This window comes from Delphinus delphis, chromosome 11 (assembly GCF_949987515.2).
Source record: "Delphinus delphis chromosome 11, mDelDel1.2, whole genome shotgun sequence".
NCBI classification, from domain to species: Eukaryota; Metazoa; Chordata; class Mammalia; order Artiodactyla; family Delphinidae; genus Delphinus; species Delphinus delphis.
The window spans coordinates 81315290-81335589 of record NC_082693.1 but is presented as its reverse complement, the minus strand read 5'-3'; the positions used below and the strand labels follow the sequence as shown (position 1 = coordinate 81335589).

Here is a 20300-nt window from a genome sequence, read left to right as displayed (position 1 = left end):
ATAGCATTATTTTTAATGGTTCCTTAAGTGATAATATTCAACCAGCCTTTATGGCTATTTATTCACAGTACCTCATAGTATTTTCCATTAATTTCTCAACATTATCTTCCTGGGGTGCTCATCATCATGATTTAGTACATATCATGGTCAAATGTTACATGGCTCGAAAGAACACTAAGCAAGTACTTTCAAAATGAGTTCATCTACTTAATGCCAATATCTTATAATCACTACTGGGAACAGTGGGAAAAGATGGTAGAGAAATAAATTGGAGAAGTTCCTGCCTACATGACTGCCCCAGCACTCCAAGCCAAGCTTCCCCAGTGGGGAAAAAGAGAAAGAAGAAGAAAGTGGGTATGGAAAAGGCCCAGAAAGAAGAGAGAAGAATCCAAAGGAAGGAAGGAGATGGGAGAGATGGGAAATATGATAGAAAATAAACAAAAGAAGTTAGATGAGGGGAAAAAAGGGACTATGAGAAGGCCAGGTGCTTGAGCTAGAGAACTAGGCTTCTACAAGGGGCACTTCAGGCAAGGACTACAGATTAGGAGGGTTCCTTCAATTTAGCACCGGTAGGCCATTCTGGCAAATCTTCGCCTCCCTTGGATCACGGACACCTTTGAGAATATGACAAGAGTTATAGAAGATTATAGATAAGTCTTCTCTCCAGATGAAAGTGAACATATACAACTTACCATTTAGTTCATATTTTCTGGGCGTGTTTGTGGACCCCAAGCTGAGAAGTCTGCAGGTCTCGGGTAGCTACACCACACCAACACAATCCAAAACAGTAATGGCTTTACCGGCTTCAGGATCTGACTTTAATCGCTCTTCCTTTCCTGTAACATTCTCTCCGTATGGCGTCTGTGGCAACGTTAGAGCTTCACCAGCAAACTCGGCCTCCTGTCCCGGTTTTGATACGGGAGTTTAGTTCTGCTCAGCCACAAGCCTGACTGAAAGGTGGCTCCATCCACCCCCACCCGAGAAAGTGGAGGAGGAAAGGGAAGTGGATCCACCTGGCAGCAGCCCTGCAGCTTGTTTGCCCGGATTCTACAAATGTTACTCTACAGATGGCTGAAAGGGTCAAAGGTCTCTCACATCCACGGTATATCTAAGTTATTTGACTTCACTTGAACTTTATTTCAGAATCCAGACATTATGAGTAGATATGTATATGTAGAGTGATAAAGTTAATTCATTTATCAGGACCCCAAAATGGCGGCCACCCCAGGGACCCCACCCATACCACAAACGCAAACCTGTCAGTCTGCACTTAACAGGACACACCTGTCAAAGAAAACGAACACCAAGCAATCCTCCAACTCAGCTTTAGCAAGCTCACCTCACTCTAGAAAATAGGACCTGCAGGCCTTATTAGGAAATCCCCGACCTGCTAGCCAAGCTCACCCTGCTTCCCAGTTGCCTCTTCTAACATTCTGTAAAATTCTCTCTTGCCCAAAATCCCTTGGAAGATTGCTTCGCTGCTGGCGAGCATTGAACTCCCCCGCGATCCATGGGTTGTTTTTCCCTTGAATAAAGGACACCAAAGTTGTTACTAAATTGTTTATTTTGTCATTTGATGGGGGGTTGGGAGGGGGAGAAGGGGGAGAGGGGAAGGGACAAAAGGAGAGAGAGAAGAAAGATAATATTACTTTGTGCTAGTTCTGTGTTTGAAGTGCTTTCAAGTTGTGGAATTGTAGTCACCTATCCACTTCAGATGTAACTTTTAAAGAAATGCATTTCAAAGCCACCTTGAAATGTGGCCACAGTTCTGCATTATCTGCTCTGTTATTGTTGCTAATGAATTTAACTAACCAGGTACTAACTGAATGATAAATGATATAGAAATGATAAGTCAGGTGAATTTTCCCTTGAAAATATTTCTTACAGATGAAGTCAAGGATTTATAATCAAGAACTCCTGTTTATAATAGTGAAAAATGAAAAATTGCCTAAAATGTCTAACAACTGGTCTAGGCACATAATATGAAATAATACCATTCAGCCATTTTAAAAAATCATATTCTCATTGGTTTGAATATGGAGCAATGGGAACTCATATTCATAGATAGTGGGAAAGTAAAGTGGCAGAACCACTATGGAAAAGTGTTTGGTAGCTTCTCACAAAAGTACATGTACACCTTCCCTATGACCCAGCAATTTACTTCTAGAGAAATAAAAACATATGTCCACGAAAAGACAAGAGTGTTTACAGCAGCTTTATTCACAATAGTCCTCTCCCCCCAAATTGGAAACAATCCAATGGCCATAAATAGGAGAACACATTTTGACACAGCCATACAATGTAATATTACATACCAATAAAAAAAGGAACTAGGGGGCTTACCTGGTGGCGCAGTGGTTGAGAGTCTGCCTGCCAATGCAGGGGACATGGGTTCGTTGCCCCGGTCCGGGAAGATCCCACATGCCGCGGAGCGGCGAGGCCCATGAGCCATGGCCCCTGGGCCTGTGCGTCCGGAGCCTGTGCTCCGCAATGGGAGAGGCCACAACAGTGAGAGGCCCGCGTACCGAAAAAAAAAAAAAAGGAACTAGGGATAAACACAATAGCAAAGACCAATTTTTAAAATATTATACTCAGGGAAAGAAGTAGGATTCAAAAGAGTTTGTTCTGTATGATTCCATTTATATGAAGCTCAAAAATGGGCAAAGTTAATCCACATAATAGAAATCAGAATAGTGGTTACCATTAGGGAGAGGTATGCAACTATATGCACACACAAGTAAAAATCAATTGATGTATAAACCTAAGCTTTGTGCTTTTTACTTTTAAATTAAATTACTTTTTAATTTACTTTATGTAAATTATATCTCAGTAATTATTTTAAAATCAAGCTCCCAAAGAATATTTAAAACATGGGAATTTATTATATGAGGTTAACTGCAAAAAGAAGGACATAAAACTATATATTACAGTATGATCCCATGTTGTTCAAAAATATATATGTGAAAAGACTGGAGGCACATGTGCTGAAATGTTGAGTAGTTAAATGTGCTGCAATATTAATTTTTATTCCCATAAATACATTTTTCTCTATTTTGAAATTTTCTACAAGGGAGCATATACTACATTTTTTAGAAAAAATATTTTTTAACGTTTTCTCTAATTACGCACTCTTCCCCATTTTGAGCTCCAATCCTGTCCTTGGCCCTCATTTCTAACTTATTATAGTCTCCTAACTGACCTCCCAGACTCAAGATTCTCTCTATCTAGCTCAGTCTACATCTCTGGATGTTTCTTCCTTTTTCATTTTTTTAAATTTTTATTTTTTTGGCCACACTGCATGGCTTGCGGGATCTTAGTTCCCCAACCAGGGGTTGAACCCAGGCAATGACAGTGAAAATGCAGAGTCCTAACCACTGGACCACCAGGGAATGCCCTATTTCTTCCTTTTTTAAAAAATAGAATTCTATTTTTGTGTCATGCATGCAATATCTTTTCTTTCAGATTAAGTTTTGTTCACCTCCCTGTGATGTTGGGTTTCTTCCAAGTACCTTCCTCCCTGCCTGTGTTGAGCTGTATCTTTGGTGTTGGAAACTTTCCTGAACTCTCAGCAATCTTTGGCTGTCTACTCGTGCTGCCAAATCCAATGGTCCATTCTCAGTCTTCATCTTACTTGATCTAGCTGCCGCTTTGACACAACTGATCATATCTTAACCTTAACCTAATGATCACCCCTCCTCCGAGCCAATCTTTCTTCACTTGGCCACAGGATGCCATCCTCTACAGGTCCCCTTTCCCTACCCTGCCACCTCACTTTTCCATCTCTTCTGCTGACTCCTTCTCATCTTCCTGATATCTCTGTGCTGGAGGGCTCCCAGGGCTCAATCATGTTCATCTTGATGATCTCATCCAGTCTCGTGGCTTTAACTACCATCTGTGTGATGAGATGATGACTCACAAATGAACAGCTCCAGCTCTGACTTCTGCCCTGGATCCTAGACTGCATTCCAGGGTCCGCCTGATACTGTCACTTAGCTATCAATAGGCAAATAAAATTCCAAAATCAAACATGTCCAAAATTGCTGGTTCTTGATTCCTTCCTCCACCAATCCTGACCCTCCCCAGTCTTCTAACCTCTCAGCAAATGTTCCATCTTTCTTTAAAATATGTCCAGAACCTGACCACTTTTAAAAAACTTGGTGTTCTTTAAATATGCCAAGTGTGTTCCCACTTCAGGGACTTTGTACTTGCTTTTCTTTTAATTCCTGGAACACTTTGCCCAAATAGGCTCCTGACTTGCTCCCTCACTGCCTTTACATCTCTGCTCAAAGTCCACTACATCCCTGAACACTCAATATAACACCTCAAGCCCCACACTTCCTATCCCCTTACCCTGTTCTATGCTTGTCTTTAGCACTTAACACCCTCTGACATACTATCTACTGAACTTACTCATCAACCTGCTTATTTTCTGTGTCTGTCCTCTGGAATGTAAGCTCTATGAGAGCAGAGACTTATTTTGTTCATTTATTTTCTATCCCTAGTGCCTGGACCATTATAGGTGCTCAATAATCGAAGTGCTCATCACAGATGCTAAATAATTGTAGAATGGCTGAATGAATGAATGAATGATGGAATTTTTATTCTCATTGGTAGGGCTTGGTGGGTGGCCTCCACAGGAAGTGATTGGGCAGGGATCTACTTATTTTGGTGGGGAAACCCCTAAATGTCAATGGCTGTAAGCCTTTCTCTTAGAAAGTGAGTTCCCATCCCTCACCCTATGAATCCTTCAGTCTCCTGCCTAAACAATAAGAGCTTGACTACCAGCATTTTGGAAGCTCAGCCCATGAAGGCGGCTGAATGTTTTCAGTGTGCAGTATGCAAACTTTTAATTAATTTCCCTTTGTTTAATGAGGTTAATTCATTCATTCATTTGACAAATATTTACCAAGTGACTATTAAATACCAGACACTGCTCTAGATACTTGAGATTCATCAGTGAAAAAAACAGACTAAAATCTCTATTTTTTGGAGCTTATATTCAGCTATGACAGGTGTTCTTGGATCCAGAGATGCCCTGTCCAGAAAATAAAGCTCCTGTTTTCCACTAGGTGTGGGGAGGGGCAGTTTCTTGGTTGAGCTCTGGAGTTATAACTACTCCTTCCATGCACTTTCAGTAGGGTTGCTAAATCAGGCAATTCTTTCAGCCAGTCCTTGTGTTTTCAGCGCCCCCCCCCCTCCTCAAATGTCATTCTATCCACTCACTCTGTCCTCCAGAGGTACCTGGCTCTGGTGCCTTCAATTTTGCAGCTTCCCCAGGGGTAGTAACACAAAAACAGCTTCCTTCTTTTTTCACTTGGTTCTGCTGAAGTCAGTTAAGGCTCAAGTATCCTCATTCAGCTTCCTAAATGTGATTTTCTTCTCCTTTCTCTTTGTACTGGAAAGTTTATGTGCTCTTTCATTCCTTTATTATAATCTTAGAAAGTAGGTAACTACCTACATTAATCTGCCATGTTTAATCAGCCAACCTGAGCATCACCTGCAGTGTAATCTTCCTTAAACACATCAGATTTTGAAGAATATATCCATTGAGCATCTATTCTGTGCAGGGCATATACTGAGATTCTGGACGGTGTTTGTGTTTCCATTCCTAGGATGCCTCGGAGAGATTCAGGCCTCTGGTAACACCCCTGTAACTCCCCAACACACACACACACAATAAGCATTGGGTTCAGCCTTCCTATCTTACTATCTGGGTAGCCAGGGAAAATATAGAGGCCCCTGGTTCTTACATCTTACTCCAGGCCAGCCGTTGGTGAGAAGAAGGATCTCAGCTGTTCATCTGGTTTTTCACCTGTCCCCATACCGGGGTCTGGACTAAACTGCCAGAGGTCATCCCATCAGTTCCCTCACACCTCACTGAAATTCCTGGGACATTCTCCTGACTTTGAGAATTACCATTGCCTGGAATTTACTGCAGCCAGGAAAAGAGGTGGAGAACAGATTAAAAATTAAGAATTAAGATTAATATTTAATTGAGTTGATTAATATAATATTGTAAATTAATATACTTCAAATTTTTTTTAAAGAATTAAGATTAAAATACAGCCATTAGAGTCTTGAGTTTAACTTCTGCTCTTAAACACCATTTATTTATTAATAAATACTTGGGAATAAATAGTTGAACTTTCCTCATTGAGTTGCCATGAAAATTAAATGAGATATGCATGGAAAGGGCTTAGCATAAGGTCCAGGACCCAGTAATAAATGAAATGCAAAGAAAAGTTCAGCTTCCCTAGCCCTTCAAATTGGTCCATGTGGCTATTAATGCCAAGTTTGAATCAGGCCAGAATCTATTGTATTCTAATGACTCTCAATTCTAATAAAGATATAAATCTTCGTGGTTTCTCCTGGAAGGGGCCCACATATCCCTTCCATACACGATTTGCTCCCTACAACTTAGTTCAGATCTCCCACATCATCTGGGTGGCCCAGAATATCTCAGCCCTTTCAACTGGATTAAAGAGATCCCAGAATGCTAATGCCTTCAGGTTCCTGGAAAAATCAAACAAAAATCATTTCTGGAGAGGAAAAAAACCCACATTTTTTAAGCCTAAAATCATTTCTACAAACAAATTTTGGATACAAAATTTCTACAAACGATTTTGGATACAATCAAAGAAAGCCAGGCACAGACTGAGATAATGTGAATAAGAATCAGCAAAACCAGTAGGAAATAGATACAGAGTTACATGGTCTCCAGATATTGGCACTGATCAGACTTTAAAATAATTAACTTCTTGTATTACAGGAAATAAAATACAGGATTGAAAATCTCAGCAGAGAACTGGAAATATTTTTTTAAAGACATAGCAGAATTGAAAAAGAACCACTAAAAGTCCTAGAACTAAAACTATAATAACTGAAATTAAGTTATGGATTTTCACCAGACTTCTTGTCTCAAGAATCCAGCATCCTCAGGCTTCCTTCCCTTCTTGCTAGAATCCATGGTTTGCCTCTAAGAGCTGAACGGATATTTGCAGCCAAATGTACAATAACTTGCAAAGTACATATGCCTGATGTTCAAATGTAATTATCTGTTCATTGCGACCTTCACGAAACCCATCACAACAAAACACTGTGTTTTCTAGTTTTCAACACCATGGACCCCATTTTTTTAATACTATAAGGGCAAGTGACAGGCACCCTGTCAAAAGTGCTTTGATTTATCGAAATGTGGAATTTCTACATATGACCCTGACGTCAAATATGGAGTAAATAAAACTTTGTGTCACAATCTACAACATTACCTTAAGGATTACCATGAGTTTTTCAAATAGTTATTTGACTTCATTAACAGAAGAAAAAATAAAACACTGACTACCATAAATTTCTCAATTTTTTTACTTAGAAAACAACACGACCTTCACAATAAATCCTGTGACTAATGGGTGAAAATGACATAGCATGCTTTCTTTTCAACTGCAAGGTTCCCAAAAAGGTTAAAAGATAATAATGATGATGATAACTAATGTTTATTGAGCATTTTCTACATGACAGGAACTGTTCAAAGGAACTTACATGGTTTCACTCATTAAAGAGATTTAAAGATATATAACATAAATGATATACTGATGACATAAATAATACTATTTAATGGAAAATCAGGCTTTTTTTCAAAATTATTCTTTTTACAAAATACACTACAATTCTGCTGATACAGTTAGGGACCAGAAATATATATATATGAGAGAAATTAGGAGAAAAAAACCACTTTACAATAACAAACTACAAGTAAATCTATAACTTTTCCTGCAATATTATATTTTTCTTCTGAAAGTAGAAACAAAATTTTCAAAAACAATGAACAGGGTAATAATTTTATTTGCAAACAACCTTTTACATGCCAACATTAAGTTTTAAAATATCATTAAATTTTAAAATATATTTAGAGAGTATCCATGTTATTGCCTTATGCAAAGGTTAATTTTTCAACACTATGAGTCTAGTTGTCCCAGATGTTTACATTGTAGTATTTCACTGTTTAACTAATGCTGTATTATTGTGGTTTCACTGAATATCATTCCAAGTAGAGTCATTAGGAATATTTCAATCATAATTTTGTATAATTCGATCAAATTTCCTAATATCACCAGCAGAAATGGCTAAAGACATACATTTTTTAAAACAGAGGACTCTTCTAAGAGAATTTTACCTAATAAAATGCATGAACCAACTTCTTAAATTAGTAAACGTCTTAAAGATTTACAAGTAATTTGGGACGTTATTTAAACACATTCTTGATATTATGAAGGGTTGAAATTTAGTTCTTCTCACCATTCTGACCATCAGATTCCTGGAAATTTGCTGTGTTGCTTAGCTTTTTATTTTTCTTTGTTTAACCTATTTGAATCTCTCATACAGTCTGTAACCCTTATTATTTAGAAAAACTATGGATTCATAGAATCATTTGGCTCTTCAGACCACCTAGGGCCCCAAAGGTCTTTGAACCCAGTCTCTCACACAATATTTGAGCGCTCTCCGACACATCAACCCAAATGTTTTCCATCCCCCATGCCTGCTAAAATAGGGAATTATCCACATGACAACCCACTCCATTTTCAGTTTTCATTATTAAAAATGTCTTCTCTAATCTGAAGTGAAACGTTCTTCTCCAAAACTGCCACCTATTTTGGATTCCACCAATCTCAGCACTGTCCGTGGCAGAATGACCTTGGGCAAGTCAATCTCCTGTTGCTTTCATTTCCTTAGTTGTAAAATGGGGATAAAAAATGTATGTCAGGGCTTCCCTGGTGGCGCAGTGGTTGAGAGTCCGCCTGCTGATGCAGGGGACGCGGGTTCGTGCCCTGGTCTGGGAAGATCCCACATGCCGCGGAGCGGCTGGGCCCGTGAGCCATGGCCGCTGGGCCTGTGCGTCCGGAGCCTGTGCTCCGCAACAGGAGAGGCCACAACAGTGAGAAGCCCGCGTACCGCAAAAAAAAAAAAAAAAAAATGTATGTCATAGTGGTGTGGAGATTAAATGAGAATGTTATAAAGTACCTGGCACAATACAGGGCCTTTGTAAGCCGTGGCCTTTATTAGGAGTAGGAAACCCTCCTCTGCATGGCTGCTCTCAGAAATGTAGTGGCAACTATTGTTTTCTCTCCTCCAGGCCAAATATTCCCATTTCCTTCCATTTTTCTTTGAAAAACATGGTATTGTCTTTCTTATATTTCTAGTCATTCTTTCCTGAATACGTTTAGTTCTTAGAGAGAAGAGTCAACTGCCAATCAAAAACATTATAGCCACCCATTTTATCAACTTAGAGCAGGTTGTCATTACAAGAAAATATCTATCTTTCCCCTATTGCTAGGTAAACCTCCTCTCCCCTACCCCACATCCAGTGTCCCTAGAGTTGACCCTCTGGCAATAGAAAGCAATAGGTATGGATACTTTCTGGTTCTAAAGTGAGGAGGAGCCAGAAGTGCCCCTCAGACATTAGGATGTATCTGAGAAGTTTCCGTCTTCATTCTGGTAGGATGCCGGCTCTTCCTCATCAAGAGTCGCTCCTCTCTGTCCGCTCCATTCCTTCCTCTGGGCTTCACAATTCTGGGTGGTAGCTCCATAGGACATCTTCTTTTTGGGACTCGTGAAACTCTCATGGTTGAGTTCTATCTCCTCGGCTAATTCATCGTTGTCAATGATTCCGCACTTCTCCTCAGAAAGGTTCTCAGGGTCAGCCCACTCCTGTTTCTCCCCAGAAGCAAAGACCCCATAGAAGATCACGCCACTGTAGTGCACCAGGGCAGCTATGAGGAACACATTCTGCCATTCCTCACGGGTCTAAACAAGGAAACACGGTACCAATTAATATTTGAACCAAAAACAGAGATTAACGGTATCTTCTGGAGGTCTCCACTGGGACAAAAGCACTTGGTCACCCCAAAGGCAAATGCTGCGCTTTTCCGGAAGACATGCGGCAGAAGCATGCCCAGGACCCAAATGGAATTTGAGTGTTTAAAAATGAAAGTTAAGGGGCTTCCCTGGTGGCGCAGTGGTTGAGAGTCTGCCTGCCGATGCAAGGGATGCGGGTTCCTGCCCCGATCCAGGAAGATCCCACATGCCGCGGAGTGGCTGGGCCCATGAGCCATGGCCGCTGAGCCTGCGCGTCCGGAGCCTGTGCTCCGCAACGGGAGAGGCCACAGCAGTGAGAGGCCCACATACCACACACACAAAAGAATAAATAAATAAATAAAACATGAAAGTTAAGACTACAATGAATATGCATTTTTTTAATTTAGAAAAATATTTACAAAATAAACATCCTGTAAACTCCTTGCTGCACCACTTCACAGCTCTTCTAAATATACAAGTGAGGTTTCCACTCACATAATAGGTTAAATTAAACTTGCTTTAGGAACCCACCGTTGTAAATTTCAGAGGTCTCCCTCTTGCTTTGGATACATGACAATTTGAGCCATGAAAATGCTCAGTATTGACTGTCAATAGCTTAATTATAATCATATTTTCTATGAAAATATACTGTATCAAAAATAATGGGAATTTGTGTTTAAAGTTAGGAGCAGACAGTATCTGAGATTTAATGATCATATTACCAATCCTTTCATCTCATGAACAGACAAAGCGCGGATCCTCTGCCTATAAAATCCCCAAAGACCACCTTCCTTTTCTATCAAAAGATAAGAAAAGTTATCCCACACTTTCCTCTCCAAGAAGCTGGAGAATTTCTGAAGTCATATTTGCAATAGGCAATCCAACAACAAAAAATTGTTGGGTAAAAACTCCATAGTATCAAGAAATGTTTATTTGCAGACAGCAGCATCTAAAACCCTTTCAAAGACAGGGATTAAGAAACCATGTGGCCTGTGGCTGAACTCTGGATGGATCTGGGATCTTCCTGTGCCACCCACCCTAGTCTAAATACACAAATATTCAGTAACGACTCAGTGCCACACCCGCTTAGGTTCTTAGGAAGGGTCATTAATGTCTTGTTTATTTTCTTCATAATAAGGAAGTATAACTGCACTAATATTTTCATGCTGGAACATGCTAAATGGAAATGGGCTGTAAAGTTTAATTACTTATGATTACAAAGCAATCAGGTAATTTATTTATCCTGAGTTGATTACCTCAGTTTCTTCTTTGTATCTCTAAACATTCTATGGTATTAACACCTCCCCTCCACACACACACACAGACCCCTTTTATTTCTCAATTTAAGAAACATAGACCCAAACGTCAGTCAGCCCTGTTGCCATCAATAAACAATAATTTTTTAAAAGAAGAAGAAGAAATTAAAAAAAAAGAAGTTCAAGTGACTCAGCCAGGTGAAGGACATACACATTTACACAGACTGGGGTAGGGCCTTGAGAGTTTGTGCAGTACTTCAGTCCCCTGATACTGTAACCCACAGCCCCAAAGGAAAACATTACCTTGTGCTTGGTCATCGCGCCCACAATGAGGGGACAGATCATTCCAGAGAGGGTTCCCACTCCGTTTGAGATCCCCATGAGAATGCTGGCATAGCGGGGGGCAATGTCCAAGTGGTTGACATTAAAACCTACAGTGAAGCCAAACACCTCAAAATCAGACTCAAGAACAGAATTCCAAATACATTTTGGAAAATACTAGCTTTCCCCAACTCTCATCAATCTATTTCCTCTACATGTAACTAATGGATACCTTTACTGGAAAGGTTGGGTTGAGGATTGTCAGGCTGTGTCTGCACATAGCAGAAAAACATGCTATGATTGACTAGCAATGACTGCCATGGGTTCTCCATGAGGAGAATTATGGCACCTGTACCTTCTAGGCTTAGAAGCCCAAAATAATGGTGTTTGGGGCAATACTGAAAAGCCTGAAGCCTGGATCACATTTATTCAGAGTAAACAATCACATGATCACATAGAGTGTGCTTAGAAGCAAACCCTGCCTCATAATATCCTCCCTCTTAGCTCTCAACTCACTCCCAAAAGGCCACCATAGGTAGGTCTGCCTTAGTAGCTACATGGCATAATGGAAAGGGCTCCTTTTTGATAAGAAAGATTTACACAAACATTGGCAGAATCCTCTGCAATTTTCAAAACACTTTTACATACTTGATTTGGAGTCTGTAAACCTGGATTCGAATCTTATTCCTACCTCTTAAACAAGTCATTTTTTAGGACTTTGTTTCCTCATCTCTAATTTGGGGGTAATGTTACTACTTAACTCATAAGGATGCTGTGAGATGAGACTCAGGGGAAATATGTATGCGAGAGCTCTTGGCAGACAGCTAGGCTCTGGTTAGTCTCATGATTACCAATACCAGTTCTACCTCTGCTGTTGCCGCCACTTCTAAGCACGCCCCTCTCTTTGAGGTCTTCTATCTATAGATAACTCTGCTAGGAGCGGTAAAATAATAAATCACCAACACCTCACTATTAATCTGCTTATCAGGAGACAAGAATGAGTGGGATGAAGGAGGAGTGAAGGCAGAGGAGGAATAAGGCTTTGAAAGAGGAGGCATCAGGCACTGGGAACCAGTTCTACCAGTATAGCCCAGGGGTGCATTTTAGAGTCAGACAGACCTCGAACCTGGCAGCTTAACTGAGATGCAAACCTGGACAAAGGATTTAAACGTTCTGAACCTCAGATTCTTCACCTATAAACTGGGATAATCAGTCTTATAGAATTGTTGTAAGAATTAAGTTAAATCATATATGTTAATTATATAGATACATAGAGGTGAAAGCCAACATATAGGTTCTTTATGGTTGGTTATCCATCTGCCTTGTTTACCACTATCTTCCCTGAGCTGGCGAAGTGTCTGGCACATAGGAGGCATTCAATAAATAGTTGTTTAATTAATTACCAATTTGAGCTCTGAAATTACAGCAGGGGGCTGTAGGTTTTGTTTATTCATATTTTTATTTTCCTTGGTCTTGCTTTTTAATTCTCTATTTTGTGCAAAGAACTTGAAAACAGAATTTAAAAAAATATTTTTCCTAATCTGGCACATTGGCTCGTTGTTTTTTTTTTCCTACCTCCATTCAGAGAGAATTTTGAGAAAACCTTTCTGGAATAAACATACCTTCTCTTTCAGGTCAAAGTGGCAGAAAATCAGAATATAAAACAGCTGCAAGATTAATTAATCTTACTGTTGATTTGAATGCGGTAAACACTTTATTAGAAAAGAACCCAGAGATAAGAAGCAATTAATACGATTGGCGAGTATTATATTCTGATACAAAGCCTAGGCATTTGCGTTCAGCTAAAAACAATGTCAGAAAAGCCGTTTAGGTTTCTAGCTGCACAATACTGATGTTTGGGGGGCAAATTGTTGAGAAACTGAGACATTGATAGATTTTTTTGAAGCAGGCACACAAAGTAAGTTACACACAAGTTGGGAGAGTCAGTCTTCTCTACATATGACATTTTCTAAAGCAGGCATCACCCATCCTTCGTTTTTGTTTTTGTTTTTTTCTATATTGAAACTTTATTACAAAGTTATAAAGCAGAGCTCTTTAACAAAAAATACACATTTGGGTTTGCTCTTAACACCCAAGTACGTCTGAGAAAATATTAATATAAGCCACTTGAAATAACAGATTCACATCCAAAAGATTTCAACAAATTTATACATTTTATATTGAGCACTTTCCATCCCTTGTATCTTTCTAATCTCACCGGTCTCAGCTCTCTTGTCCAGAATCAGTTCCTAAGCTGAGCAAGTCTTCCCTGGCATCCTTATTAACTCCTTATAAAGTTGGCAGATAGCAGATCCTAAGGAATCATCATCCTCATGACCATAATCCCTCCCATAGTCTCACTGTTGGATCAGATAAACCTTTATTCCAATCCTAATTACTTAATTTATCTGCGTAAGTTAAGTCACGTTTCCAAGCATCAGTGTTGTCACTGACAAAATGAACATAGCAATACCCTTCTCATCAGGCTGCTACAGAGATTAAATGAGATTATATCTAAAAAGTGGCCAGCATTGAGTAAGTGCTGGAAAAAAAAAAAAAAGTGGCAGCTGCTGTGATTTGGGCTGTTGGATTTCTCTCCTTCTGATTGTGGCTTAATTGGCAATCTGGGGACAATATAAGCCTGAATATTTCAATATCTCTGGGAACAGGAGGATATGAATTTCTTTTGCATCACAGGGCTATCAAAGAAAGGTGTTCCTTAACATCCTACTAGAAACAAGTCATTACTGCTCTATCCTTGCTACTCAAAGTATGGACTATTGATCAGCGGCAACAACATCACTGGGGAACTTGTTAGAAATGCAGGATCTCAGGCACCACTCTGGACCTACTAAATCAGAATCTGCATTTTGCGAGATCCTAAGGTGATTCGTATTCACACTAAATTTTGAGAAGCACTGGACTAGATTAAATAATAATTGAACAAAAATAGTGAATATTTATTAATTGTCTTATGCATCTGGTACTGGGCTAAGATCTTCTAATGCTTTATTTCCACTAGAATGTAAACTTTATGAGGACAGAATCTTTAATTTTTTTTTTTCCCTGCAATATTCCCAGTGCCAAGAACAGCGTCTGTCTCTTGGGAAGTGTGAGTGAATAAATGAATGATCTCAGCTCACTGCAATCTCCCACAACCCTATGAAGTTGCCGTTACATTGCTCCAATCTCTAGATGAGGAAACTTGAGGCTTGAGGATGTAAATAACTTAGCATTTTTTTTCTTTTATAAATAGTAAGTAGTAAAGAGGGCCCTTAAACCCAGGTCTCTGCATCCCCAAACCCGTTGTTAGCTGCAAGCTACTTTTAATGCAGACATTTTTTCCTAATTTAACTATGTATCAGCTCTATTTACAGTTGACCCTTGAACAAAGCAGGTTTGGGCTGCATGGGTCCACTTACAGGCGGATTCGTTTTTCAGTAGTATATACTACAGGACTACGGGATCTGTGGTTGATTGAATCCTCAGATGAGAAATTGAGGATACAGCAAAACCCAGGATGCAGAGGAACATCTTATACAGAGGGCCGACTACAGGGTATAGGTGGATTTTCAACTGTGCTGGGGGTCAGCACCCCTAACCCCCACATTGTTCAAGGGTCAACTGTATTTTGATAAGATCAAGTCCCCGTTTTATGTTAGTTTAGACCAGAGGTTCCATGTTTTTCTGTTCTGGGATGTTAGCACCCTGTTTGATCTTTAAGACAGCCCAGAATTGTGGAAAGAGCACAGACACGAAGCCTGGCAGGACTGCACCTTAGTTCTTCCTTTGCTACCAATTGTGTGACAATAGGAGAGTCCCCAGTTTTCCTGAATTTTAATTTGCTCCTCAGTAAAATAATGGTAATACCATTTGCTTCATAATTTTGTCAGATAGATGCAATATATGTGAAGTGTTCTGTAAATGACACTTTTTAGTCCTACCATATGTTTTTAAAGTTAGAAAAAAAACCTGAGTTTTACTTTTTCACCCAGTTTTGCACAGGGAGCTTCTGAAGTCTGTAAGACATGATATGCTAGCACTGTGACCTCTCACGCAGTAGGCTGGTTTCTGCTCCGGTAAAATGGGAGACTGATAGCCCTTAGGGTAGCTGTGAGAATGACAGGCGTTAATACACAGAGTGGGCTTTGAACAGTCCCCGGCACAGAGTTTGTGCCTGATCAATGTTAGCTCTCATCATCACCATTATTATTTTTACTTCCTGCTCTCGCCTGTTTAGAAAGTCACATCACCTCTCTGGACCTGAATTTCCTTGTTTGGAAAATGAAAGCCTCGGAGTAGACAAAAATCTAAAGAAGAGTTCCACCCTTAAAAACTTCTGATTCTATGACTATATGTCAAATGACTACATCGTTTGACTTTTGAGTTAATATCATCAGCTCTCCAATAGGAGGTGAGGATTGAAAAGGTCACGAGAGCCTCCGTTAGTTAGGGTGACCTGGTTCTGAAGTATGAAGGTGTCACTTCGTCCAGCAACACACGTGCTGCCCATGCCCCAGAGGCAGCGCCTGCATGTTGTTTGTTTCCAAGATGAAGAAAGTATCAACAATTCCAGCTTGACTGGGCTACTAAGCCTGGTTCTCAGTGATCTGACAAAATCATCCCCACTAGGTGAAAGTCTCTAGCCAGTGGCCCTGAGCCTTGGGAATGGCTTGGCTACCAAAGGAGGATGCTACAATATCTTTTCCTTCCTTCCTCCCAAGTCTTGCTGGATCTATGGAAAAGATTGGGAAACCCAAAAGACACTTTACCTGAAATAGCAAAACCACTGAATCCTACGGCAAGCACCAGAAAGGAGATAGCCACCCCTTTGGTATGTGAAAAGCCAACCACAAGGAGTAAGGTTGCCTCCATGCCAAAACCTGCAAATGGAAACAGCAGGGGGAAAAAGTCATTTTCATGTCAATCAGCCCAAGTTCATGAACTTATCAGATAAGAATCTTTTTATCTCCATGGACCCAAGTTTTTAGTACATACATTCTGGCACAATATCTACAATCTTATTGGGGTGTTTCTTGACTACATGACGATGCTAATATTACCCGGGTGTTCTGTGAGCCTTCCAACATTTTCCTGGTGGACTTTGAACACTGAATGGTCCCAGGAGGTACAATGATGCCCATGGGATGAGGGATGTTTATTATCCGTTGTTCATGGGTAGTTCCCCCTGCCATTTCTAAATACTAAAACCATCAGTGACTCTCCTTTGATTACATAAGTGATGGTCTCTCACAGAAAAATGAAATAAAAATAAAATTAAAAAATAAAATATTATTATTGCCAAAGGTGACTAGAAAGCTGTAGTGAATATCTGAAACAAAAAGCAGAGTCTCACCACTTGCAAAGCATAAGCCAGAATCTTCCCTTTCAGAAGTTTGCCAAGCTCTCAGGCCTCTGTATAATGCCACGAGATATTTGCACAGAAAATACAGCAGGACAAAAGTACTTTCTGTTCCTTTCATTCAGAATAAGTGAATCCAGCACAATAAAAAAGAGTAAGGAAATTATGAAGATGGTCCTTCTCATTAACACACAGACACACACACACACACACACACACACACACACACACACACACACACACAGACACACACACATTCAGCCGATAGCAGACCGAAAGATGATATGAATACCATATCCAGGGACATGAAGTACCCTGGGAGGTAGAAGACAATGAAATGATGCTTCATACTGGGGACCATCTGCTGATTCCAGACATCACCACACATTTGTCCTCTGAGTTACCTCAAAGACAACAGGCCCACATCAAGTCTCTGTTCCCCTACTTTCACTTGGAAACAAACAAAGCAAACCACCACCACACTCTTTCTTCTTCTCTAAATTAAACTTCTATCCACCTGTGTTTAGAACCCAGACTTTGTCAGACGGGCCTGGGTTCAGATTCCATCTCAGAATCACAAATTGTGTGATCTTGGACAAGTCACCTCACCTTTTAGATTCCTCATCTCCCCCGCCAAATGGAGCTCATAATACAACCTTGGAACATTGGAAGGTTAAGTGAAATTGGGTATATAAGGTGTGGAGCGTGATCGTCGGCCATGGGCACAGCTCAACAAACGGTAACCAAAAGTCCAATGCAGAAATCTCAGAATCATCTTGGACTTCTTCCTCTTCCTCAGCTTTCACATAAGATAAGAATCCATGGGTTTGGCCTCAGAAATATCTGTCAAATCCGACCTCTGCTTTCCCCTCCTCTGCCATTGTCTTAGTTCTGGGCGCCACTATCTCTCACCTGGACAACTTCAACAACCTCTTTACTGTATTGGTCTTCCCATCTCTTTTTCCTCTGATCCATTCTCTAGATTATCTTTCTAAACCACAAATCTGATCAGTTGCCCCTTTGCTTAAAACCCTTGTCAATGGTTACGTATTATGAGTACAATGCTGTATAATAAATCCCTCCTGCGGTTCCAGCTTCATCTTCAGCCATCCTCACCTCCTTGCTCACCACCTGTAGCCTGTAGAAAGCCCCCTGTTGTCACACAGATCTATCCGCTGTTTCCTGATCGCAGCACTGTTTTGTGCCCATAATGTATTTCCACAGACTGTTCCTTCACCTGCAGTACTCTCCTCCCAGCACTTCTCTTTTCTGGAGAAATCTTACTATTCTTTAAAGTCCAGCTCAAATATTGCTTCCTTTAGGAAGCTTTCCTGATAACCCTGCCGCTCACTCACCAGTAAAGCTGACATCTCACTCTTACTCATTTTATAGAGCTTTTCAACATTGTCTTGTAGTTTTTCATTTGTATTTCTGCCTCCCTGACAAAACTGTGATATTATCCAGGGAAGGTACCATATATATAGCACAGAGCCTGTATGTAGTGGGAACTCGATAAATAATGCTTGATGAATTAATGTGAAGGAAAGAAAGGAAAACCAAGACAAGTTAAAACACAAGCTAAAGCACTTTTTGTAAACCTTGGTAATTTGCTTACCTGTCTGAGTCTATTTCTTCAAAACTATCATAGAAATAGGGCAAGCCTCAATAATTGTTTTACTTGGTCATCTAAAGAAAATCAATGCAATTACGGGTGCAGAGGTGCTTTTTAAACTGTGGGCTTTACAGACTCACTCATATAGAGAACAAACTAGTGGTTACCAATGGGTGGGGAGGGAGGGGCAATGTAAGGATGGGGGAGTAGAAGGTGCAAACTATTGGGTGTAAGATAGGTTCAAGGATGTATTATACAACAAGGGGAAAGTAGTCAATATTTTGTAACAACTATAAACGGAAAGTAACCTTTAAAAATTGTATGAAAACATTTTAAAATTTTTAATAAATAAATAAAAATTAAAAAAACTGTGGACTTTATACCATTACTACTTGTTATTAATTTTGTTTCAACAGTTTAAATTATACATAAGGAAAAACTACTAGTGTTTTGTATACTAACTATTTGTGTTTTAGAAGTGGCCTGTCTTAAGCAGCAAGGCACATGGCTGAAACTTCCTTTAACACTTTCAACAAAGTGGTACTAGAAAGTTAATTCCCCCAAAGAATTAGAATAAAGACACGTGAAGAAGAAAAGCTACAAATGATACACTGATTCATCTCTAAGGAAAAAAAAAGACCTTTGCCAAATAGTAGACTTTCAAAGAAAGAAAAACCATTTAAGAGCCTAAATGGTTCCTATCTACAGTGAAAATGCTAAAGATAGAACTGTACGTTTCAGGAGCTGAAGGATAAAATTTGAACTTCATGGGTAATCAAGAGATCCTGGAAAGTGAACCTATTCAGAGCTGACAAGAAAAATAGAACAAGGATTAAAAGGCCTGAGAAATTTTTTCATCTCACCTGAAGTTCACACAGGCAACTGATCCGGCCAGACTAGAATTTTTGACCTCACTCACGCTTTCCATGTAATACAGAGGGAGGTATAAGGATTTGACATCTGTCTTTGAGGATCTTGGAAATGTGCCCTGATTCAGAATGAACTAGAGCATCATGTCTTAAGGTGATCTGTTTGCTTTAAATGATTCTAGCAGCAAATATCTCTTGTCTATGGAAAGAAAAGAAGGAGGCGGAAGACTCCACACAATGTGTGATCTTTCTCAGATGAGAAACGTCCTCTGTGTTTTGGCTTAGAAAATATGAAACCAACTAAAATTCTCTAGAAGATCATGTAAGTGCTTCATTGTATCCAAATCAATCTGGCTTATTCAGTGATGGCACAAAACTCTGTTTATCTCTAATGCAGCATCTCTGTGTTTAAGCAAGGTGGGATAAGCATGGTCTTTAAAAAATTTTTTTCTATGTATATCCCACTGGTTCTGCTATGTCAAAATATAAAATGACATGAATAGACATGTGAAGAGATTTTTTTTCTTTTTAAGATGGGATAGAGGCTGGGGAGATTCTATGAATGCATTCTAGTTTCTGCCAAAAAAAAAAAAAAAAAAAGAAATAAGAAAAAAAAAGGATTTACTCTCAAGGATTTAAAATATTTGAGAGTTGTCACCACCACCTAAACTACTAATTATGAAGAAACAATGGCAAAGGTGATTGAGGAAAAATTAAATATGAACAAGACATTCCTATGAAAATGTTGTTAGGGTCTTCAAGGCATCTGTCTTTAGAAGAGGTTGTACAGGTAGAGTTTAAACACAGAATTTTCTTTCAAGTTCTAGGTTTAGAAGTTGCATATTTTTGGCCATGGGAAATATGATTGAATAGCATATACTTATTGAATGCTTCCTTTGGAAAATTTCTGTTTTGTCAGTGTCTTGAACACAAGAGAAGAAAAAGGCACTAAAATATGTCAAGAACATTCTGTTTGCTGAGCTCATGCTGGGTGCATACATATGTTGTCCCATTTACAATCATAACAA

The 20300-nt window shown here is 39.6% G+C and overlaps 1 protein-coding gene across 1 annotated transcript in view; it reads right to left on the bottom strand.

Annotated features, from left to right (window-relative positions):
* Positions 1-7399: 7399 nt before the first annotated feature.
* The window catches only part of SLC17A8 (solute carrier family 17 member 8), a 52201-nt gene continuing 39300 nt past the window's right edge, over positions 7400-20300 (bottom strand). Inside the window, exons 10-12 of the mRNA XM_060023886.1 lie at positions 16202-16312; positions 11412-11539; positions 7400-9801 (exon numbers count right to left, since the gene is read on the bottom strand). Coding sequence (XP_059879869.1) covers positions 9457-9801; positions 11412-11539; positions 16202-16312 — 584 coding nt within the window. The 3' untranslated portion in view covers positions 7400-9456. The remainder of the gene's footprint in view (positions 9802-11411; positions 11540-16201; positions 16313-20300) is intronic.